The sequence below is a fragment of the Actinia tenebrosa genome, unplaced genomic scaffold (assembly GCF_029948245.1).
Source record: "Actinia tenebrosa isolate PJP-AT-01 unplaced genomic scaffold, QUT_ActTen_1.0 PGA_scaffold15__27_contigs__length_11533743, whole genome shotgun sequence".
NCBI classification, from domain to species: Eukaryota; Metazoa; Cnidaria; class Anthozoa; order Actiniaria; family Actiniidae; genus Actinia; species Actinia tenebrosa.
The window spans coordinates 4,800,436-4,824,783 of NW_028292575.1; the positions used below are offsets into that span (position 1 = coordinate 4,800,436).

Genomic DNA, 24,348 nt, shown 5'->3' on the forward strand with positions numbered 1-24,348 from the left:
GCGCATGCGCGCTTGCCAGTCTCTGAAGGACTCGCTACAAACTGTTTACCGTTTAAGCTCGTTTTCTGTTCGTAGGTGATGGGTCTAGGTAGGACAGTCCATTGGTGCGCATGGTTTATCAACAGTGCGATAATCATGCTCATCACTATATTCCTCTTGGTTTTCACCATGAAATATGGCAAAATCCTGCAAAACAGTGATCCACTTATCGTGATAATCTTCCTGGTGGTATTCATGATATCTACAATCATGATGTGTTTCCTGATCAGCGTGTTCTTCTCGCGCGCAAACGTGGCCGCAGCCTGTGGGGGAATAATCTTCTTCGTGACATACCTACCGTACTCGCTGGTCCGGTGGTACGAAGCATTTATGACGACAAGTGAGAAGGCAGTCGCGGTAAGTCAGACACTGTGCATCTCTATTCATAGTAGTTAATATACACCACAGATACCTCTGAAGGAATCAAGGATGGTGTTGCGTTAGTGCTCTCCCCTCACCCCTGGGGTCTCGGGGTCACTTCCTAGACTCGTCATCACACATGAGTAGAGTTTGTTAGGTCTCTCCCTTGATTCGAGGAATTTTCTCCGGGTTCTTCGATCGCCCTCCTTCCGCAAAACCTAACGCGCCAAATTCCAATTCGATCTGTGAGTTAGCCGTGCCCCGACTTTGATCAGCTTAGCGACACCTTCTTTCAGGGTATTGATCAAATTTAAAGGTTTTTGTGTGAAATCTCGCAAGAACATCATCAACGCTATCCTGCAACAGTGATTCTCGTTTTTATTCCTTTATTTTCGACTTCATTCTATTTGACATTTCTCTTTCCAGTGTCTTTCTTCGACCACAGCATTTGGCGTGGCTTGCAGTTACTTTGCCAGGTACGAAGAGCAAGGGGTAGGGATGCAATGGTCCAACTTCTACTCCAGTCCAATAGAAGGCGATGGATTTAGCCTTGGCTACGCCTTGAGTATGATGATGATCGATGCTATTCTGTATGGTATTCTCACGTGGTATATCGAAGCTGTCAGACCAGGTTAGGGATGAGTTGAATTGATTTTTACTATTTGACCTTTCTTAATCGTGCTTGCGACGAACGTGGTTTTGGTGGATGTCAATGACCACGACGTTTCCTTAACATACCATAGCCTCGTGTCCTTCTCAATCATTCCCAAAGGCTCGCCTTGCGTGGAATCGTAGTGATGGACATTCCATAGGATTGTGCCTTATAGTTCTACATGATTAACCATTCTCAATGGCACGCGCGGAGTGATAGGATAAAGACGTCGATCTCTCAGGTTATCTGTCCTTGTATGCATGACACTGTATGCCCTAATGATAGGATAAAGGCGTTGATTTCTCAGGTTATCTGTCCTTGTATGCTTGACACTGTATGCCTTAATGCCTAGTGCTTTATGCCAAATGTATTACCTTCAGACTTACACTAGTCTACATATATGTATAGGTCAGTATGGTATCGCCAAGCCTTGGTACTTCCCATTCCTCAAGACTTACTGGTTTCCTGATGATCAAAAATCTGGACAACAGTCAAGTCATAGCTCTAACAACTCCGCACGATCTCAATCTGGACAATCTGGATCTGCTGGTCAAGATAGAAACATGGTAAGAAAATGAAAAAAAGAAAAAAGAAAAAAAAATCTCGCTACTATTATTTACTTTAACATTTTTTCATTTTCTATTTATTGATATTCTCTTAATTCGATCTAATTATATCAATTATATCTAGAGATTATCTTTTTTTCCAGGCTTCTGGTATGGACGAGGTTAGTTTTAACAACGAAGACCAGACCAACGAGGATGTTGCAGTAGAGAGTGAGCCAAGTCACCTTCCTCTTGGAGTTTCCATCCATGGGCTTGTCAAGGTAAAATCAGAGATTTCTGCTGTGTGTTCTGTAAAGCAGCTGAATCTGTACTACCAAATTTCCATGGTGAAATGTTGATACCAAGTTGCTAGTGGTACTTGCTTGGTCCAGGATTAATAGGTTTTTATTGTCAAACAATTGATGGTTTTCAACCATTCCCAAGAGAATTGAATAACAAAAGACACGGCGGCCATGTTGGAGGATATAAGAAAAGAATTCATTGACAATTCTTTTGTTAAGTTCCTCCAACATGGCCGCCGTGAAAACCATCAATAGCGAACATCCCAGCATTTCTTTTTCATTGCATGACAAAATAGAACTTCCTAATCAAAATGTTGAGGGGAAAAAAAAAAAAAAAAAAAGCTGCTTAAGGTGACGTCCATATTTTGGCAGTTACCACTGGAACCTCAACGCTGCCAAAACTCGCTCACTTGCACATTTGAACATATTTGAACTTTAGATTTACACAGAAGACAACAAACTGGCTGTCGATGGTCTCAACCTCAATCTCTATGAAGGACAAATAACCTCCTTTCTTGGACACAATGGTGCGGGCAAGACTACTACCATGTCTATCCTTACTGGTCTTTACTCACCTACATCTGGGACGGCGCTGATCAGTGGGATGGACATTCGTTCTGATATGGATGGCATTAGGAAGAGCCTGGGCATGTGCCCGCAGCACAATGTCTTGTTCGACCAGCTGTCTGTCGAGGAACATCTCTGGTTTTACTCCTTGTTGAAGGGGATGGAGAAAGCCAACATAGGTGCAGAAATTGAGAAGTAAGTGCAGTACCTTGATGGCAATGTTGATGATGATGGAAGTGATGATCCAAGTGTTAGTGGTTATGATGATGAAATGGCAATGATGATGATGTTGGTGATGATGATAGTGATGATGATAGTGATGACAGGCATCCCAGACCTCCTATATATCCTATATTTCCTATAATTTGTATAGGATCCTATAAAGAGCCTATATTTAAAGAAAACCTCCTATATTTCCTATAAATAGGACAACTGCTGAGTGATTCATTTATATTTTACACTGTTTAGCATATTTGGCGAAGGAAATAAAATGGCCCCTTTTTTTTGGTTCTGCTTTTATTTTTTATGGCTTTTTAGTTCTGAAAATCATTGCCTGTGCACCCTCCCGATCCCTGGTTACGCCACCGAAAAGCTATCTTAGCTCCTATAAAGTGCATATATTTTTGGGGAAAAATCCTATATTTTCCTATATTTAGAACTTGCACAGCCTATATTTCCTATCAAATTTGTCTAAAAAGTGCCTTGGATGCCTGTGATGATGATAGTGATGATGATAGTGATGATGATAGTGATGATGATAGTGATGATGAAGGCATTGATGATGGTGGTGATGATGCAAGTATTGTTGGTGATGATTATGATGGTGAAGATGATGATGGTGATGATAATGATTGATAATGGTGGGGGTTACGGTGATGGTGGTGGTGGTAGTGCTGCTGATGGTGGTGGTGGGGATGTTGATGTTGGTGGTGATTGTGATGGTGATGATAATGGTGGTGGTGCTGCTGCTGATGGTGGTGGTGGGGATGTTGATGTTGGTGGTGATTGTGATTGTGATGGTGATGATAATGGTGGTGATGGTGATAATAGGATAGTCATGTTAATAACTGATGCCATTCTCTAAACAGCTTAAAGATACTAATGTTTTGTGTTTTTGGCCAGATTTCTAAAAGACATCGGTCTAGAGCACAAAAGGCATGAACTCGCAGGCAATCTGTCTGGTGGAATGAAGCGTAAGCTTTCTGTTGCATTGGCATTTATTGCTGGGTCTAAAGTGGTTATTCTGGATGAGCCCACAGCTGGGGTGGACCCTTATGCTCGAAGAGGCATTTGGGATCTACTTCTCAAATACAAGCAAGGTGAGAATTGTGAGGAAAAAAAAATTGTTTCATGAAAAAATATTTAGCGATAATGGATCTATCATCCATCTCATCCCATCCCATCCATCCATTCATTCCTCCATTCTTCAATACATATGTATATTCCATCCCATTTCATCTTCATCCACCCATTCATCCATCTATCGCATCCCATTCTTACATTCATCCATTCACCCATCTGATATCCATCCATGTTATCCATGTGATCTGATCCAGCCATTCTTGCGATCCTATTCACCTACCAAGCTTCTCATCGTCTCTCATCCATGTGCCAATTTTCTCTTGCTTTCTCCCATACCATATCTCCATTCTCTCACACGTTTATTCACTTGTCCCATAACTCCATCGGTTTTAAACTCCACATTCCTTCTATTCCAGGTCGCACAATCCTATTATCCACCCATCACATGGACGAAGCAGATGTCCTTGGTGACCGCGTGGCGATCATTTCTCAAGGAAAACTCCAATGCTGTGGTTCGTCATTGTTTCTCAAGGGGCATTATGGCAATGGGTATTACCTAACACTCACCAAAAGGACCCCTGGGGAGCGACCCTCCACAGCAGGCACCATTCGAGATGTCAAACTGCAACTAGAGGACCTTACAGAAACAAACTCCAGCTCTACCGATGAAGGTGATGAAAAGAACATTTACAATATAAGACTTTGCTTGCTTGCTTGCTTGCTTGCTTCATTAAAAAAGACTAGCACATACATTAGATAAGTATGTATTCATAAATGCGCATAGATTAATAGAAATCGATAAAGGTGTTGAACCTTATCATTTTTAAATTATTGTTTTAAAACCAATTCCCTTTCTCCAGGCGTATTTCTCGACTCTGTGGACGCAGGCTCCGAGCGTGACAGCGTAGACTCCAGTAACTCAGACCCTTTTCCAGCCAATGACACAGAGCTCTTCTGCAGTGAAAACGTGGTCAGTTCATTCATCAAGAAGCACATTCCAACAGCGCAGCTTGTAGAACACGTCGGCTCTGAGTTGACTTACGTATTACCGACTGAAGCTGCTAAAGAAGGCAAGTTCCAAGACATGTTCGACGACCTGGACAGGAACCTGGGGAGACTTCACGTCGGCAGCTATGGTGTCTCTGATACCACACTGGAAGAGGTAAGCTGCAGAGCCTCGCACTTAATCCATATGTCAAGTCCATGTTGTATCTATTATATTTATGTTTCTGTAAATTTACTGTTATGTTATGTTTGTGCGTATTAGATTTAGACTAGGTTCGGGAACCCTGTGTTGTAAGTAGAGAGAGCCTGGGGCAGAGAAGAGAGAGTTTGTCGGTGTATCGTGTGGAAGCGTGTTGTTGTTCAAAATAAAAAGAAGCAAAATCACTCGTATCTTTTTCGTTTCAACATGTTGTATCAGGACTCCATTTAAACTAGCCTTGCTAAACTGGATGTTCCTGTAGAAATATTGACTTGAAAAAATAGCAAAAAAGGGAGCTTCTTACCTCTAGGGTCTAGGGCTGAATTCCTTTACACAACATCACATGAGTAGAGTTTGTTAGGTCGATCCTTTCATGAATCGAGGGTTTGTCTCCGGTTTTTCCTCTTTTTCCCTAACAATTTTTGACAACTCATTTTCTAATTTTCAGGTTTTTCTTAAAGTAGCGGAAGAAGCGATGGATGAGAAAGCAGGTACCCTCTCATTCCACTCTTCTTTTCTTTCCTTTCCTTTCGTTTTTCATTTCAAGAATTTTTACTGAATTCAATTATTTCATGTTTTTCAGACACGTTTGCTGCTGAGGTACCCAAGCGTCGATTCAGCTTCCGTCATCATCTCTTCGCCAAAGCGCGCGTACGTGATAGTTTGTCGGATAAATGTGACTTATTGGACTGTATGGAGGAAGAAAATAACGGTAAGTGTATGTAATATACCCCCCTGCAGTATACTATATGAGGATATGTTACATACATATAGTTTTTTCGCAACTGGCCTCTGAGGTGTCGGCTATGATTCCCGTACTCTAATGTGGTATTCTAATGTGAGTAGAGTTTGTTAGATCTCTCCTTTGAATCGAGGAAATTTCTTCGGTTAACCATGCCCTGACTTAGATCAGCCCAGAGGTTGTTTCAGGGTTTGATCTGTGAGTTAGCCATGCCCTGACTTAGATCAGCCAAGAGGTTGTTTCAGGGTTCGATCTATGAGTTAGCCATGCCCTGACTTAGATCAGCCCAGAGGTTGTTTCAGGGTTTGATCTGTGAGCTAGCTGTGCCCTGACTTAGATCAGCCCAGAGGTTGTTTCAGGGTTCAATCTGTGAGTTAGCCATGCCCTGACTTAGATCAGCCCAGAGGTTGTTTCAGGGTTCGATCTATGAGTTAGCCATGCCCTGACTTAGATCAGCCCAGAGGTTGTTTCAGGGTTTGATCTGTGAGCTAGCTGTGCCCTGACTTAGATCAGCCCAGAGTTTGTTTCAGGGTTCAATCTGTGAGTTAGCCATGCCCTGACTTAGATCAGCCCAGAGGTTGTTTCAGGGTTCAATCTGTGAGTTAGCCATGCCCTGACTTATAGATCAGCCCAGAGTTTGTTTCAGGGTTCAATCTGTGAGTTAGCCGTGCCCTGACTTAGATCAGCCCAGAGGTTGTTTCAGGGTTTGATCTTTGAGCTAGCTGTGCCTTGACTTAATTAAGCCTAGTGGTTGTTCTAGGGTTTGATAATATTAGATATTCCTTAACTCTTTCCGTCTTGGAAGTAAATCCTTTTTTTTCTGGATGTTTTTTTTTTCCAGAAGTATTTCTTTCTCTTCTCTCACGATCTGCCCTTCTACCTCTCTTCGTAATGCCCAATCTCTTGTCTCTTGCACTTGTGTCGCTCGTTGATTTTCGATCTCACACGAGTCCTTTAACTGGAGCCCTTTCGTCTCAAGGTCAGCCTAGAAGCAGTTGCTTCATTGTTGTGTTCTCATGCGTCCAAACGTTACCTTTAGTGATCATACTTCGTACGAACCTTAACCTGTGTCAGGCTTTACAGTAGAGGGGTGTGCAAGAGAGGGAGGGGGAGGGGGGTGACAGACAGACGGATAGACAGACAGGAAGTCAGACCAACATCAGGAGATCATTCTAAATCATAAATCGAGTATAATAAATTTTTAATATTTTATAATTATTTCAGACACTGAATTGGAGAGTCCAGTAGATGCTGTAGATGGCAGCTTTGACGTTGATCGTCAATCCACAGGCCTAAAACTGCTCCTCAGGCAGTTCTGGGCACTGGTAGTCAAACGCTTTCACCACAGCCGCCGCAACCGTAAAGCGTTTGTCTCTCAGATCATCCTTCCCGCTGTGTTTGTATGCCTGGCCATGATTGTAGCACAGATTCGTCCATTCTACGAGATGCCTCCCATTAAACTTAGCACTAAGATGTTCCAAGAGTACGAGCCGTACAAACATTTCGTCATGTTCTCCAACGATGACCCGGTGGACCCAGTAGCCCAGAATTTGACTGATACCTTCCTTAACTACCCTGGAATAGGTAGAAGTGATTGGGGGATGCTTGGAGAATATGTTGTCTTCGCGTATGTTTGGGGAGGGGGGGGGGGGTGAAGGTTTATTGGGAGGAGGGTGGGAGAGAAGGGAATATTTTTTGTGGTAGGAGAGGGGAGAAATGACCTCGTCACTTCCTTGCTACGAAAGTGCAGAACTGTCCCTCGGGAATCCCTTCCCACCTTCGTGCTTCCTTTCGCTCTTATTTGCCTAACAATGATTTTCCATTTTCAAAGGTACATCATGTATCGATGGCTCATGCCCCAAAGGTCCAATAAACTTTAAGGGAGCCTTGACCCCACCGGCCAACGTCACACCAGATTGCTTATGTGGAACAGGGATACCTGTGTGCCCTGCTGGGGCCGGGGGTCCAACGCCTCAGCGCTGGAAGTCTTATTCTGGAGACATATTGCAAAACATGACTGGAAGAAGCGTTGCAGATCATCTTTTGAAGACTTACCATGATTATGTTAAGAAACGGTAAATAAGTTTGATTTGAAAATTCAACCGGCTCGCTGTCGTCGTCGTCGTTGTTGTTGCTGTTGCTAGCGCTGCTCTTGCTGTTGCCAATAATGCTGTTTATGCTCTTGCAGTTGTTGGTGCTATTGTTGCTGTTGCTGCAGTAATTGCCATTGTTGGTGCTGTGGTTATTGTTGGTGCTGTTGCAACTACTTCTGCTGCTGCTCTACTGTAGTAAATTTTAGTGTCATTTTATCGTCGTCATAATCTTCGTGATTTAAACTGTCGCTCTGTTTTGATACTGGCTTTTTGGCCGATAATGAAGAAGATGATGATGATGATGGTGATGATGATAGTGTTGATGTTGATGCTGCTGCTGCTGATGGTGATGATGATGTTGATGCTGATGCTGATGATAGTGATGATAGTAATGTTAATGCAGATAAAAATGCAAAAATAAATTGTATTTTAATTACTCTATCTTTTAGATATGGCGTCGTAACTTTTGGCGACAATTTCCGTAATCTTCCTGACAACATAAGACTTGCACAAGATCCTGCGACCAAGAGATTAGTTACTGCGAGAAACACCAAGGTATCATACTCATGACAATAAAAAATTTCCCGATTCACTAATTTGTATTTGTATCGGAAGTAAGCACAAAACTCTGTTTGAAAGCATTGATTTTCATTGATTATATTTCACTTCCGGAAAATTGCGCATGCGCCAAAAAGTAGGATGCCAGAGCCCACGTTCTGCGTCGCAGGCCAGAAGAAATGCTGGCTCTGGGTACGAGATTGCTCTCACAGGGGAATCTGTTCTTTCCTGTATTCGTATAGGCCTGGTACAACAACAAGGGATACCATGCTGTACCAACCTTCTTGAACGTCTTGTCCAACAATATCTTGCGGGCCAAAGCTAAAGAAAAGGGCTATGATCCAACTAAATTTGGTAAGAATAGACATTCAAGATATCATTTTAACGTTGAATATGACAGACGTCTTCATCGCAACAGATCTAAGGGACCAGTCGGTATCTAAGGGGGGGGGGGGGAGGGTTTGGTGTCAAGAAATGGTAAAACAATTTTTCATGTTGTTAAGCTGGGTATTAATACTTTTTATGTTATATTCGTAGGAATATCTATCACTAATCATCCAATGAACTACACTAAAGAACAACTCAATGACCAGACCGTGTAAGTATATCCCTTCCCTTGCAGCTCTTCTAAGACCGTCAAATAAGGCTCGTTGCTGCTGCTACATGATCTTACTAAATGCTTGCATCGTTCTTTGTGTTATAGTGGTTATATAAATTTTACTGTTTTTATTGCTACGCGCTGATCGAGACAAAAGTCGCGACAGGTAAATCGGCAATAGACTAAGGAACATGGAAAGCTACACAACTGTTGTGTCAGTCGGCGTGTAGCAAAGAAAAAAGTAATACAAATCCTCAGCCATGTAATTTATGAAGTTCCGCTGGTATCCTTTGAACCACATAGTGCGAGATCACTGATCAGCCAATAAAGGCTTTGCACCATCACGTGATGGCAGCCATGACAGGAGGCAGGAGCAATTGAATTTCGTCTAATCTGATTTACATGAGAAATATTTCAGTTTCCCAGGGGAGAAGGACTCTATTGTTGTGCCTCCTGTCATGGCTGCTATCAGGTGATGGTGCAAAGCCTCTATTGCAATACAAATGCTTTGACGGCACAGTCACCCTATGGCACGCCGATATTTTACGTTTTTTCAAGTCATGAGAATTCATCTATATTATATACTTTACTGTACACTTCATTTCCTCACAGTCTTTTGATTTCCTTTTAGCATCAAGCGTGCCGTGGATGTCCTAGTAGCGATATGTGTAGTTTTCGCCTTGTCCTTCGTTCCCGCCAGTTTTGTCGTGTTCCTGGTAAACGAGCGAGCTACCAAAGGAAAACACTTACATCTAGTCAGCGGTGTTAGGCCATATGTCTACTGGATAGCAAACTTCTTCTGGGACATGGTAAGCCATTGACTTTTTTACCTTGGGCGTAATGTTTTCCCATTAAAGACCACGTGTCATTCCCTTGAGAATAACATTCATTGTTTGAGTTGTATTCATATCCATGTGTCTTCTCATTTACAGCCGTTAAACAAAGAAATGACACTTTCGATACTTAGCTCATTTTCTATTGATTTTATCGTTACGATTTACATTATGATTTTATTTCAATTTTTATTTCTTTTTAATCTTGAACATATTTCCTTTCTTACTATTTTCTTATTTTTTTTAGTGCAACTATTTGGTTCCCGCCATGCTGTGCGTGCTCATTTTCTTGGCTTTCAATGACGAGTCGTACACATCTGCAATGAATTTCCCTCCCACGCTTTGCTTATTACTACTTTATGGGTGAGTGTAGTTTAATTTTGGGGCATCTTAGTTTAAAATCCAAAAAGTTCTTGTGGACCCATAACCGATCATGAGGTACACCCTTGTTAAAAAAATATTTTTAGAGTTTATTTTTATGTATTCTGTCGAAAAATTCATCGATGCAATATTGATTTCTCCTGATTCCGGAGGTCCCAAAACTGATCGCTGAGGCATACCAATTGGCTGTTGGTTGACTGATGTTTTAAAATGTTCTGTTTCAGCTGGGCCATTACACCACTAATGTATCCAGCATCGTACCTGTTTACAGTGTCCAGTACAGCATATATTGTCCTCATCTGCCTCAATCTGTTCATCGGTGTCAACTGCACATTGGCAACATTTATTCTAGAACTCTTTCAAGACGACCAGGTTTGCATTGCCTTAAACCACTTATTTTACAGAAGAAAAGAGGGCAGACAGAGACGACGGAGGGAGAGGGGGGCAGGCTATAACGTTTCGGTAATATCCACTTAGTTCCACGTTCGAATTAAAGACTGATCACAAAATTACATGCACTTTCGAAAAATTTTCTTAGTGGAGCTCACGTTGACAATTTTTCTGCCCGTTTGTCGCACATGCGCTTCTTCAAACGAGTGTTAAAGAGAAATGATGTGGATGTAGATGCAGATGCAAAACGTTATTTCACTGCGATTTCGTTCGCAAAGTCTGCGTTTGTCTTGGTCAGCACCAACCAAGAGAAACGCAGACTTTGAAAACGAGATTTATTCTAACGTTGCTTCGAAGCGCGCAGACGCTTTTTTAACGTCGATTGACATATTTTTATTGATCTTAATAGGAGTTGACGGATATTAATGATTGGCTCAAGGTCATCTTTCTCGTCTTCCCGAACTACTGCCTTGGACGAGGACTTATTGATTTGGCAAAAAACCAGTTCCTTGGAATCTTCGATAGATTTGGTATGGTATAAATAATTTGGACTTATCCATGCCATCCATCTATGCCATCCCATCCATCCATCTCATCCCATTCATCTATCCAACCATCCATCCCATCCCATTCATCTATCCATCCATCCCATTCATCTATCCATCCATTAAAACCATCTATCTATTTCAGCCCATCCATCCATCCATCCAATCCCATTCATCTATCCATCCATCCCTTCCCATTGATCTATCCGTCCATCCATCCAAACCATCTATCTATTTCAGCCCATCCATCCACCCATCCCATCCCATTCATCTGTCCATCCATCCCTTCCCATTTATCTATCCGTCCATCCATCCATCTATTTCAGCCCATCCGATTCCATCCATCTTTCGGAAACATCCTTTCCATCCCATATACCCATCGAATTTCATCCCATTCATCCGTCTATCTCGTCTCATTCATCCCTTCCAACCCATCCAACCATCTATCGGTTCCATCCTTTCCATCCCACTTTATCCATCCATTCATACAGCTCATCCACTCACTCTTTCATTCCTTCATCTATATGTTCATCTATTCATATTCAATTGTATTGTTCTTTTGTATCTTATTCCTTATATCTTTTTATAGTTCCGGGCCCGGTTGTACGAGGGGTCGATAGCGCTATCCAATGGATAAATCCTTATAATCCAGCGGATTAGTCGATGCTGTTATCCAATAAATTTATCCACTGGATAAGATTTATCCGTCGCATAGCGCTATCCATCCTTCGTACAACCGGGCCAAAGTCATTATGAAAGAAGCCCTTTACTTGGCCACACACGCCAGTCTATAAAAATGATTACTATTAATATTTTCAGGACAAAACCTCGTACGACCAGCCTTCAGTTGGGACATCACAGGACGCAACATCTTTGCTATGATCATCCAAGGATTTGTCTTCTTCATCATCAACGTTCTCATTGAATATCGATTCTTCATCAAACAAAAGTAAGTAGAAAACCTTCGTTTAATAAGCCCTCTTTGTGACTTCGACAATTTATCGCTAAATAGAAGCTGGTCACTTAATAGAGGTAGTGCAGTTTTCGTATGACTGTGAAAAGCTCAGTGCCGTAAGCGTGACGTGCCGTGACCGTGATACTTTCTAGAATTTTAATTGGCTGATTTTTTTTTTCACGCGCAATATGATTGGTCTGAAAGTGCCGTGATCTTGGCGTGACCGTGTCCGCGCCGTGTTTATGCTGTGTTCCGGGTATTTGATTGGATGGAGAGTAAATTCTCGTGCAATGTGATTTGTCTGCCGTATCCCTTGCTGTGTCATGACCGTGTTCGTGCCGTGAACTTTTCACAGTCATACGAAAACTGCACCATGGATAGGTGCAACTCGCTTCTTGAGTCTCTACTCGCTTTACAGAGATTCTGTGTCTGCCATTGATGTGAAGTCTAATGTTTTTGTCGTACTTTGATTTTCCAGACCAATAGAAAACACAAAGAGCCAACTAGAAGAAGAGGACGATGACGTCAAACGTGAAAGACAACGCGTTGTTAATGGGACAGGAAGTTGTACCGACGCCATGAGGCTTGTCAACTTGACTAAGGTATCTTGATAATCATTCGTTATTCATAGGGAATAAAAAGTGAGGTAGCGGTAATGTAGTCGCCTCTCACTTCTGGGGTCTCGGGTTCAATACAACAAGCAAGGTAGTGTCTCTTCGGCTTCTTTTCTGAACAGTGCACATAGGCCTTCTCTGAGTTAGATACACATGATGCATTGTGGTCTGGCTTGGGTACAAACAACACCATATAAGGCATGATGTACAAGAGATGCTTGTACCCAAGCTAGACCACAATGCACCATGTTTGCTATCTCAGAAAAGGTCTATGGTGCAGAATTCATCGAAGCAAGCTGTCTCTAGGACCTCTGTGACCTTTCATTAATAAAGCAGTATATGGATGAAGAAATTGGGCGTTGACACGTTATTGACCCTCCAAAGGGGGATCGAAATAATCAATAAATAAAGTATAGGAGATCCTTCAAAATGTTGGACATTACAGGGGGCCCGAAAAAAATTGGGCAGACTTTTTTATTTCCATTTTTTAGCTTTTTTTCGATGGTCCGATTTTTAACGTTCTCTTATTTTTTCTAAGGTTTTCAAGGTTCGCAAGAAGACTAATGTAGCTGTAAATCAATTGTGTGTTGGTGTTTCTAAAGGAGAGGTAAGATTATTGTCTACGTATGGAAAGTAGTGAGATAAGAGCAACCTCTAGTAATTAAGAGGGATCGAGGGTGGCGTAGTTGGAGTACACCCCCTCTCACCTCTAGGGTCTCGAGTTCGGTTCCTGAGCTCGGCATCAAATGTGAGTAATGTCTTCTAAATTTCTGCCTTGTTTCGATGATTTTCTTAAGTTTTCCTCCCTCCCCAAAACCTAAAAAGCTAAATTCCAATTCGGTCTGTTAGTTAGCCAAGCACTAACTTTGATCAGTGCAGAAGTTGTTTCAGGGTTCAATCTGTGAGTTAGCCATGCCCTGACTTAGATCAGCCCAGAGGTTGAAGATTTTTCAAAGCGTTTCCCTAACGTAACATAATGTACTGTGTATAGTGTTTCGGTTTGCTCGGAGTCAACGGTGCTGGCAAGACAACCACGTTCAAAATGCTGACTGGAGACATTCCTGTAACTTCTGGAGAGGCATACGTTAATGGCTACAGGTAAAGTTATATACAACAAATTAAATTGTTACTGCGGTTGCCGACATTCTGCGAACTCGGTAGCTGCGAGCTGCACGCTGAAATTTGATCTTTCGCTGCCGTCAGTCAAAAATAATCAATCGCTACCTTTTATATTCTTGACTGACGGCAGTGATAAACCAATTTCACAACGAACTGTTGACATGTCGCAGAATATCCAAATCCGCAGTAGAACTGGGTCAATTATCTCACCTAACGTTGGTTGTCCTAGGGGGTGGTGGGTTGGGAAATTATGTAATTTCAGGGCGCTGTCCATTAGGTCTAACCCGACCCGTTCTAGCGCCCAGTCATCAGATGGTACACGTCAGTTCTACAGAACTGATTGAACCAGTTTTAAAAACTAATAACAAGAGAAATGTACCATTTGAGGACTGGCTGTTCATATCGTTTGGTTCGACTCAATGGAAAGCGTCCTAAGTTGTACATCAAAATATTGCGTCACCATTGGAAGCAAAAAATTGCTCTTGTAAACTTGGGTTTAAAAATGAGATGAAATGAAAACATTCCATATATTCTCTTTACAGTGTTCTATCAAACATCCATGATGCACACCAGACCATGGGCTACTGTCCTCAGTTTGATGCACTTGATGAGCTACTTACAGCCAAAGAGCATTTGTATCTATATTCACGACTGAGAGGTGTACCAGAGGACAACATTGAAAATGTAGGTTACTATACTGTGGTGTTTGGCTTAGCGTTGAACATCAATCCAATGACCCGACCCTGTATCTCTAACCTCTGAAATCATGGGGCCTTTGTGTTGCGTTGCAAGTAGTAAGAATAGCTAGTGTTTTCACAGATAAGGGCGTCAGCTTCTCTAACAGCACAATGCACCCTGTTAATCGAACTCATAAAAGGTTTCTACAGCCTCTCTTGCATTATATAGGCTTTGCACCATGGTTTATTGGGCCACCCATGGCAGGTAGCACAACAGTAGTTTTCCCCCCCTGGGAAACTAAACTCTTTCTCATGTAAGCCAGATTTGGATCAATTGTTCTTGCCTTCTGTCTTGACTGCCTACTTAATGTGATTGTGCAGAGCCTCTTCTGAATTGTTGTCAAATGCTCTTTCATTTTATGTACTTTTACTGTGCATCTTGTAGCACAATTTTAGGAAGAGATATTTCTTCTTGCCAACAGGTGGTCAAGAATCTGATCAATAAAATGAACCTGACGCAGTATCAGGATGTCTGTGCCGGGAAATACAGCGGAGGCAACAAGAGGAAATTGTCCACTGCAATAGCACTGGTAGGAAACCCAGCTATTGTATTCATGGTAAGTTAGTTTACAACACGTCAGAGTGTGTGTGTAATCCGAATGATCGACCTGGTCGTTGTCACAGTCAACCCGTGGTTTATACATCTGGAGGAGGAGGAAAAGAAGGAGAAGGGAGAGAAGGAGGAGAAGGAGGAGAAGGAGTATCCACCATATGTGGAGTTTGAGAGTTTGGATAGGATTTACGGATGTTGTACATTTTGTACCATGGAGGTGCTGTGTTTTTTTCTACCTATCATCATCATCATTAATGATCAACATCGTACTCGTCTTTACCATTAGCATCATCATCATCATCATCACCATCATACACATCACCATCATACACATCATACTCATCGTCGTCACAATCTTCAACATACTCATCTTCATGAATAACAGTTACAGCTTTATTTCAAAAGTCTCAAGTAATTTAACCATTAAACTGGCGGAGAGTGACGTGTTTTCGTTGTCACCACAGGACGAGCCAACGACAGGTATGGACCCAAAGGCACGTCGATTCTTATGGAACATCATCACAGGCATCGTCAAGGAAGGAAGAACCGTTATCCTCACCTCCCACAGGTAGAGAACAACCCTTTCTCTTTTTGTTGGGGTGTAATGTTTTCACATTTTATCGATACTCCGAAACAACCTCGGCTGATTGAAGTCAAAGGCAGCTAACTTTGCGTGTCAGGTTTACTGAGGACAGGAATCGAACCGGAAACCTATGCCACGAATAAGGTTTATTGGAAGAATGCTTGAGTAATTACTCTGCCACTTAAAAAAAGCCATGTTGGGCGACATGAACTATATTATCAATATTTTACATGAGAAATAAAGTAAAGGAAATTCTCTCATCCAACATGGCTGCCATTTTCTAATGTGAAAATCTGTGAAAATCAACTTCGATTCCAATTCGAATATACTTTGTTGTATTTTCCAGCATGGAGGAGTGCGAGGCTCTGTGTAACAGAGTAGCCATCATGGTTAATGGTCAGTTCAAGTGTCTAGGAAGTCCACAGCATCTGAAAAACAAGTGAGTAGTTTCATCCAAGCGATCGCTTAGTTCACGAGTTACACGAGCCTAAGCTCACACGGTTTTCGTTTGAGTCGGGAACGTAAGATAATGACTTGCAACTTGAGCGGTTTTCGTTGAGTGCGAAATGACGTTGCAAATTCGTAGCCGCAATGTGGCCATACCGTATCTTACCGTAGCCTTTACTACTCGTTGTGATTGACAGAATGACTGGAAGGCAGTGGGAAGCCTTTTCAATGTTAAGGCATGTCGTACCGTTTACGTGGTGTAAGTCAGTACCGTACGTTTTGCACTCGTGTGAAAACCATTGTTATGTAAAGCCATTTCAATATAACGGCATGTCGTACCATGTACGTGCTGTAAGCATAGTTAATAGAGGGGATTTTTTGGGAAGCTATTCCAATGTTATAACATGTCGTACCGTGTACGTGCTGTAAGCCAGTACCGTATGTTTCCCACTCTTGTGAAAACCATTCTTATGGAAGCCATTTGAATATTACGGTATGTCGTACCATGTGCGTGCTGTAACTCAGTACCGTATGTTTCCCGCTTATACGAAAACCGCTCAACGTTTTTGAAACTCGATTACCAAAACGCAAGTTACAGTTAACGATTCTCAAAACCTACACTCTTATCCAAGGTACGGCGATGGATATACAGTAGTGTTAAGGGTGGCTGGACCAAACCCTCAAACAGAGCAGGTCTCTGACTTCATCAAGACGGTCTTTCCTCGTGCTATTCTCAAGGTAACTTCACTAATCATTTCTTCATTGTTATATTCTCTTATACTACTTTTTCATTTAAACTGAGTTTACTACCATAGTTGTCGAAACATCATTCACCACCAACAATAGTCTTTCTGGAGAATACTCTCACGTTGACATTCACACTCACAACACACTCAAAAAACTGATGTCTATTTGTTAAATTTCACACTGTTTTCCGTATTTTCTCACCTGCTACTTTTTTTGTTTTGTTTCTGAAGTTTGTTTTCTCTGTTCTTGTTTGGATTCCTTTGAGACAACGTTACTTACTACTCTTCCTAGTGGACTGAGGCAGTTGTGATTTTTTTATCCCCTTTGTAGTGTCTGTTATGTTATCCAGAAGTACATTTCAAATTGACCACGTGATGTCAGTGTTGTACCACGTGGACAAGTTTTTTTACACCATGTAGTCCAAATTCAGTCAAGTTTTAATCACGTGGTGTGAAAAACTTGTCCACATGTTATAACATTGGCACCACATGGTCGATTTGCGGTTAACATAACAGACACTACTAAGGTGATTAAAAAATTTCAACTGCCACGGTTTACTGGGAAGAGGTATCTATACTTTCTCATTAGCATCTAGTATGTTATTGCATCAAATGTACCAACCAATCATAGCAATTCAACATTTTTCTTCTCCTAGGATAAACATCTTAACATGCTGGAATACCAAGTGCCTTCACAAGGCTTGTCAGTGAGCAAGTTGTTTGGTCAGCTTGAAGCAAATCGGAAAATATTTGATATCGAAGATTATTCTGTCTCACAGACCACACTGGACCAGGTATGAGACATAGTTTTCTTAAATACAGTATTACCAGTTGTCTCTGTCCTACAACTTTGCAAACATTTGCCATAAAAAAATCCTTATCATGTTTTATATTTATGACAGTGTGACACTTGGGGGTGTTCGCATGCTGCTTGGAGGTGTTCGTGTGACACTTGAAGGTGTCTGTGTGACACTTGGAGGAGGTGTCCATTTTAACGCTTGGAAGTATCCATGTGATGCTTCAAGGTTTCTTGTGTTGTCTCTTCTCCTGCCCAGTTTGTTTAAACATATTTTATGTTGTCCTCAGGTTTTTATTAACTTCGCAAAAGACCAAACAGATGGCATGGATGAATCATTGCAGGTCAATCAACACCGCCAACACAACATTGAGCTGATGACGATGCGCTATACTCACTTGGTTGAAGGAGATGAATGCACAGTTAATGTCTAATAATCCACTAATAATTATTATAATCTAATATTTACTTTTAGTGTAAAAAATAGTTTACACCTAGCATCCATTGCGTAAGCTTTTTACTCCAACGATTCTACTTGAAAAAAGTAATACTCAAGAGAATGACAAGAACACTTACAGAAAAAAGGTTCACTTATTGTTTTTATTCCTATACTACTATTAATATTAAAAAATCATTAGAGCATATTATAAAGGTATGATAGAAACACAAGAAGGTACATAAGAACATTTTATTTGATTGACAGTTGTCTATTACCCATTTACCTGACATATTTTGTCTTGATCATGGCATTTACCATTTTACCCCTCCAGGACCCTGTTTCATCAAGCTATTTTTTCTTGTACAAAATTATCAGAGCTCCAGGCGGGAATTGAACCTGACCAATGAGCTACTGAACCCCTTGGTTGTGATCAAGGTCCAGATGGTACAGTATGGTATGGTAATAGTTAAGTTATTAGTCTTCCAAAGCTGTGTTCATAATGTATGGCAGAGGGGGGAGGGGAGGGAGGGGCAGGTGAAAATTTGAAATGTCCAGAATAATTCTTAACACCTCCCCTTAAAGTCATGCAAAAAAAATACGATCCCCCCTAAGCATGACTTGTAGCTTCTTTCAAAAATTGTGCATCCCCCCAATTTTTCTGATTAAAATTTGCCCATCCCCCCCTTTGTCCTACCAAAATTTTCCCAATCCCCCCTCAATTTCACCTCTCCCGTACATACATTATGAATGCAGCCTAACAGCACAGCTTCTAACAGAAGTTGTCTTAGAAGAAAGAGGATGTCTTGTTTCAATCCATTTTAGAAAATATTAATACTTTTGGAAATAATGGTTTTCATAAATTTACAGTATCATATTCTAGTAAATACTATCCATGTTTTAATGTATTCAATGTAACATTTTATTCTATTTTTAGTACTGTGGTATTTAATTGTACACTAAAATTGTTTCATGACAAAAAGGCTCAGAACTTAAGTGAAAATTGTTTGAAATTTTTTGAGTGAAGTCATCATGATGATAATAAATAAATATATTCAAACAATTTTCTCTTAAGTTCTTGGCCTTGATTAAATGACAAATTAATTAGCTAAACTGACCTTAAAGGTTTAGTTGTACTGAATTGACATATATATATAATTTGAAATGTATGTTTGTATTGAAAATGAATGTTATACTTACAGCGACACTCAAACTGTGAAGGCTTAAGAGCATTTTCCAGATTATTTCCTAAACTTTTACTTTTTCAAACCCTTTAAAATAAGGCACTGCTGTCCAATATTAATACACTGAGTGATGACAATTTAAGTCTTATTTTCAATCAATTGGCTCAAGGGATAATTTACAGTTCTGTTGTCATTTTAAAAAGTGACAAAGAAATTCAGTGTTCACAGTCCGAGTGTCCTCTCCGTACCACCGCAAAAACGTTTTTCCTCACTCAACAAAAAAATCAACTTTTTACTTCAAATTTTATCTGACATTGAATGCAATATATGCTTTAGTCATAAACTGTATTATCGATTTAAATATTTTTCATTTGCTACTCGTAGATAATATTGCTTTAGATAGAGGATATTACATGGGCACGCGGAGATACAAAATTTATCTTCAAGTGTTGAAAAGCACGAACGAGTGAGAGATTTTCAACATGAGAAGATAAATTTCGTATCTCCAAGAGCCCATGTAATATTCTGTTTATTATATAATTATCCATAAAATCAACATAACAAGCGTTCATTATTATAAAAAGTTTTTATTTATAACTTAATAGCTTAAATACACATGGTAACGATATTTTCACATGTGAAAATAACATGTTATTTTCACATGTGAAAATATCAGTTTTTCGAATAGGAGAAATATAGGTATTTTATGGACAATCATATGATAAGTAAAAATAGCAAATAAGTGTTAAGCCAATTTGTGATCATTCCTCCATCTCACCCATATCAAAATTATTTTGGATGCGAAGCTGCCCATTGTATGCAATGTGTTATTTAATAGATAATTACCGAGGCACGCAGCATTCGTAGGTATAATGCAGGGTATAATGCGTATAATGCGTAGCCCTCAGCTGCCTGCATTATACCTACGAATGCTGCATGCCAAAGTGATTATCTAGTATAATTATTGTTCTTATCAAAATCCAATTGTTTTCTTTCTAGCTTGTTTATCATAGAAACAAAGCCAATAATGAATGAACTAAATATGTCTGATTTTCCTCTATGCATTTGTTGGGATAATGCAGACTGAAAACAATGGATTTTGATAAGATCAGTAATTATTTCTTTTGTATTTTCACGTTAGCCTCATGTTCAAGATATTTTTCGAAATGCATCCATTCATTGATCATACGAAGCCGCAGGGCTACATTGTAGTTAACCAGAATATCACAGTTGTAAAGTCAATAATTTATTACTGTAATTTTCATTACTGTAGTGTTTAAAAAGTAGATGTTAATCAATAAAATATTCATGACTACACCACATTCTTATAATAGATGTCTTTCAATTTATTTGTAGTATAAATTTCTTAGTATGTTTGTATTAGAACAGTACAAATATCGCACAATTCTGTTGCTCTTTTATTATTCTTTTTTACTCTTTTCCTTGGTTTGAGAGGAATTACTTTCCACTGAAGGTGAACCAAAGCAGTATGGTGACAAAGCATTTTCAATGGAAGTAAAAGGATCTCCGCCTCCTGTCCAGTACAAAGTAACCTGGACAATAGCAAGTACGATGTAGGCAGTCAGGCACAGATAGGGCAGAGAAACAGTAATTATTCCTTTGCGACACATGGTATAAATGATGCTGACACAGAATGACACCTTGGAATTACTGTAATAAAAATTTAAACAACATCAACAAAATTTGATCAGTCGTGGTTGAGAGATTGATCTAACACAAGAGTGGATCCAAGAATCAAAGAAAGGGTGGGCCGGACCATATGCAAAGACTACATGCAAATACAATGTGTTAATATTCCTGGATTTTGTTTCCAAAAAAAGGGTGCATGGCCCTGTCAGCCCACCCCTAAATCCTGTCAATAATTGTCAATCACTCCTTTAAATCCTGAACTTGGGATTACCAGGGACTATTTGTTCTCTTCCTCAAAGAGGGGTTTTCTCTAGTTTTTTCTTCCTCCAAAAAAATTCCCAACACCAAAACTTTAACTGAATTAATCTTTGAGTCGTATCAATGCATACTTTCTAGATCAACCCAGAAGTTGTTCTGTGCTTCTGAATATATCATTTTGAATAATATCATATATAAGGTATTCAAAAGCAAAAAATCTAACAAATAAAAAACTTACTATGATGGCTTGACAGCTTGATTCTTTTCAATAGTTAAAGTTCCACGTATGGCGGCTCCCAAAGGTTCAGTGAGTAATCCAGCAGCACCTTGTGTTAAATAATTAAGCATTCATCTTCAGAAACTGGTTAAAAGGATTAACCTCGGGGGGGTTTCAGGTTTGATTCCCAGATGTGAGACTCAGCCGTGGAGACTCGGCATTGCATTTGAGTAAATTCAACGATTTTTCTCCAGTGTCTTTGGTTTTTCTCCTTTTAAACCCAAGCACACTAACAATCCTATCGTTGAGTAAACCATGTATGTGTTTGCAAAACTTTTAGGGTTATTTTAGGGTTTCATAAGAGTTGAAGTTTGCAATATTTACCTTTAAGAAAACCAAAAATAACTGTGATGAGCACAGCATCAGGATAGAGAGACAATCCCAACTCTACTCCCCCTAGTATTCCTTTTGCTCTGTGGGCTTCTTTTAACAGAATGATTATGGTCTGAAAAGAAATAATTTACCAGACCTCCTTAAAGTGCTACTACGACGAAAATCGCTCAAACTTGGATTCAGCTGAAACTTCCTAAAAATGCTCTTTAAAGGTCCAATAATCACTGTATGAAATGTTTTCTCAATATTCAGGACGAAAGTATGATATTTTTACGATTATTTTTTGGAGTCTGTGACGTCATACACTCAACATCGAACATTGCTCCATACATTTCTTTGTAGTTTATGATCAAAATATCAGTAGTAAAGGGAGAAAGAAATACCCAAACACCCCAAAATATAAATTATAGTCACAAGTAATGTGAAATAAGCACATTAGCCACCCTTTGGGCTTCATAGGAATAAAATAAATTAAGGATTTATATACAAAGAAATATACGTAGCAATGTTTGATGTTGAGTGTATGACGTCACAGACTCCAAAAAATAATCGTAAAAATATCATACTTTCGTACTGAATATCGAGAAAACACTTCATACAGTGATTATTGGACCTTTAAAGAGTATTTTTAGGAAGTTTCAGCTGAATCCAAGTTTGAACGATTTTCGTCGTAGTAGCACTTTAATTAAGTTGGATAAAGGCATTAATAAAACCAAAATAAATGATTTAAAATACAGACTTACAAAACAGGGTTTGGATCTCAAAACTTTATAAAAGAGATCTTTTGGACAGAAAAAAGTGAAATACCTGGAAGAGATTCAAGATGAATGTGAGTAAATATTTGATACAAAGGTACTGCACTATGTAATTATCATAAATAGACCTTTCCCGAATTCGCTTGACTGACCACGAAACAATGGTTTGAAGTCAAGACTGGACTTGATTCTTTTATTCATCAAGTTTAGCCTCCACTTGAAACCATTGTTTCATGATCAGTCAAGCAAATTCGGGAAAGGTCTATTATTATTGTATTTTACGACCATCTCTCCTTCCCAGGCGGGGCTCTCCTACAGGGCTTGAGCACTCCACATGCACTACATTGGCATACTCTGGCATATATGCAGTATACACATATTGTAGAACTTTCGCATATTATGTTATCATCAGGCCAATGCTATCTCAGGGGGTGGTTCCAGGAAATATATGCTTGACATTTTTTGTGTGTGGGAGGGGAGGGTACGTTTAAGAATTTGTGTATGTATGTGGGGGAGGGGGGAGGGGGGAGGGGGGAGGGGAGGGGCAGTCTGTCACCACCTTTCAAAAATCTATGATAATGGGCTATGCACCTATGTATATGTACCTTATATATGGAGTGACAGGCTCAAGAAAGAAGTTTACTTAAGTAGCCTGTGTAGTCAGGGGACATGGAGCAGCCTAAAAAGTGGTGGGGGAGGGGGGCTATTTAAAGATTGGAAAATATAAAATACTAGTATTAGGGGAACAGGGAAAAAGTGCAGAAGCTATAGCCCCCCTGCCCCACCCCTTCTGCAGCCCAAAGTGGTAGTGGTTGGTTGGGTAGTGGGGGCAGGCAAGAGGAAAGAGATAGATTGCACCTACCATATACCAGTGATAATCATTATCTGTCTCTCATCTTGGAAGAACAGTATAATAGGACGACCCAAGAGTAGGTTGATCAGCAGAACTCCACTAAGATTTGCTATGAGTGTTGACACCAAACATGCAAGAGGATTGCTACGAGCAAATGTCAAGCCTATGGGGAAAACGGCATATTCATACTCTCCATCGAAGTACACAATCTAATCCACGATAATATATATTTGACAAGGCTAAATAGCAAATTTACATCAACATGGCCACTAACTAACTTCGTTTCGTTTCAGTTTTCTTGCAAATATTAAAGCCTTACCTTTCATTTACCTTGACAACCAATACAAGTAATTCTATTTTTACAAACCACGAAGCTTAATCCGAAAATGTTTTTTACATTCCGTCATCCCAACGAGTCGCAAATAGAAAGACACCAACTTTAATTGAACTTAACTCGTATTCAGCAGTAATTTCTTTGTTAAACAAACGAGGTGAAATGAAAAGTTTGATGGCAGCTAGTGCTTGTGTTCTTTTTGTGAATGTTTTTAGTCTTACCTATATTCCTTCGAAGTCCTAGTGTTACTATGACAAAGTGACCACATTGTAGGAGAGGAAACATAGGTAGGTTATAAAATCGGTGAGCAAAGTCATCGAATATTGTATAAAATTGCTCCATGATTGCTGGATCAGCACTGCTGTCTTTTCACGTTGCTTTCAAAAACACTGAGCCCGCAATTACATCCACTCAGCGGTTATACCATTACCCGCCAAAAAAGGGTACATACCCACACTGCATACTGACGTACACTTTTTAAGACGAAGTTTAAATAACGCTTTATTAAAAGATCGTTCTATTGTTAAGTGTCTTGTTATTATGATGCGTAAGGATAAAATTCAATGAACCTTCAATTTAAATAATCTTTAATTGAATAAGATTTATA

At 40.0% G+C, this 24,348-nt stretch overlaps 2 protein-coding genes across 2 annotated transcripts in view; one reads left to right on the plus strand and one right to left on the minus strand.

Annotated features, from left to right (window-relative positions):
- The window catches only part of LOC116300654 (phospholipid-transporting ATPase ABCA1), a 37,277-nt gene extending 16,674 nt beyond the window's left edge, over positions 1–20,603 (plus strand). The window contains exons 18-47 of the mRNA XM_089030204.1: positions 76–396; positions 826–1,030; positions 1,460–1,617; positions 1,761–1,877; positions 2,338–2,660; positions 3,588–3,784; positions 4,184–4,438; positions 4,628–4,929; positions 5,420–5,462; positions 5,555–5,683; positions 6,938–7,297; positions 7,545–7,788; positions 8,256–8,361; positions 8,607–8,718; positions 8,902–8,962; positions 9,594–9,771; positions 10,043–10,158; positions 10,401–10,548; positions 10,976–11,096; positions 11,931–12,060; positions 12,545–12,668; positions 13,219–13,287; positions 13,672–13,778; positions 14,342–14,483; positions 14,959–15,093; positions 15,554–15,657; positions 16,019–16,111; positions 16,752–16,857; positions 17,522–17,659; positions 17,952–20,603. Of these exons, the coding sequence (XP_088886330.1) occupies positions 76–396; positions 826–1,030; positions 1,460–1,617; positions 1,761–1,877; positions 2,338–2,660; positions 3,588–3,784; positions 4,184–4,438; positions 4,628–4,929; positions 5,420–5,462; positions 5,555–5,683; positions 6,938–7,297; positions 7,545–7,788; positions 8,256–8,361; positions 8,607–8,718; positions 8,902–8,962; positions 9,594–9,771; positions 10,043–10,158; positions 10,401–10,548; positions 10,976–11,096; positions 11,931–12,060; positions 12,545–12,668; positions 13,219–13,287; positions 13,672–13,778; positions 14,342–14,483; positions 14,959–15,093; positions 15,554–15,657; positions 16,019–16,111; positions 16,752–16,857; positions 17,522–17,659; positions 17,952–18,095 (4,788 nt within the window). The 3' untranslated portion in view covers positions 18,096–20,603. The remainder of the gene's footprint in view (positions 1–75; positions 397–825; positions 1,031–1,459; positions 1,618–1,760; positions 1,878–2,337; positions 2,661–3,587; positions 3,785–4,183; positions 4,439–4,627; positions 4,930–5,419; positions 5,463–5,554; positions 5,684–6,937; positions 7,298–7,544; positions 7,789–8,255; positions 8,362–8,606; positions 8,719–8,901; positions 8,963–9,593; positions 9,772–10,042; positions 10,159–10,400; positions 10,549–10,975; positions 11,097–11,930; positions 12,061–12,544; positions 12,669–13,218; positions 13,288–13,671; positions 13,779–14,341; positions 14,484–14,958; positions 15,094–15,553; positions 15,658–16,018; positions 16,112–16,751; positions 16,858–17,521; positions 17,660–17,951) is intronic.
- A 74-nt stretch (positions 20,604–20,677) lies between these two features.
- LOC116300643 (trimeric intracellular cation channel type 1B.1) lies at positions 20,678–24,113 on the minus strand. Its single transcript, XM_089030205.1, has 6 exons — positions 23,963–24,113; positions 23,417–23,570; positions 22,543–22,606; positions 21,791–21,911; positions 21,428–21,515; positions 20,678–20,952 (listed from the first exon to the last, which is right to left on the minus strand). Exons 1-6 carry the CDS (start codon positions 24,081–24,083, stop codon positions 20,703–20,705), a joined length of 798 nt encoding a protein of 265 aa, XP_088886331.1. The 5' UTR covers positions 24,084–24,113; the 3' UTR covers positions 20,678–20,702.
- Between the last annotated feature and the right edge of the window lie 235 nt (positions 24,114–24,348).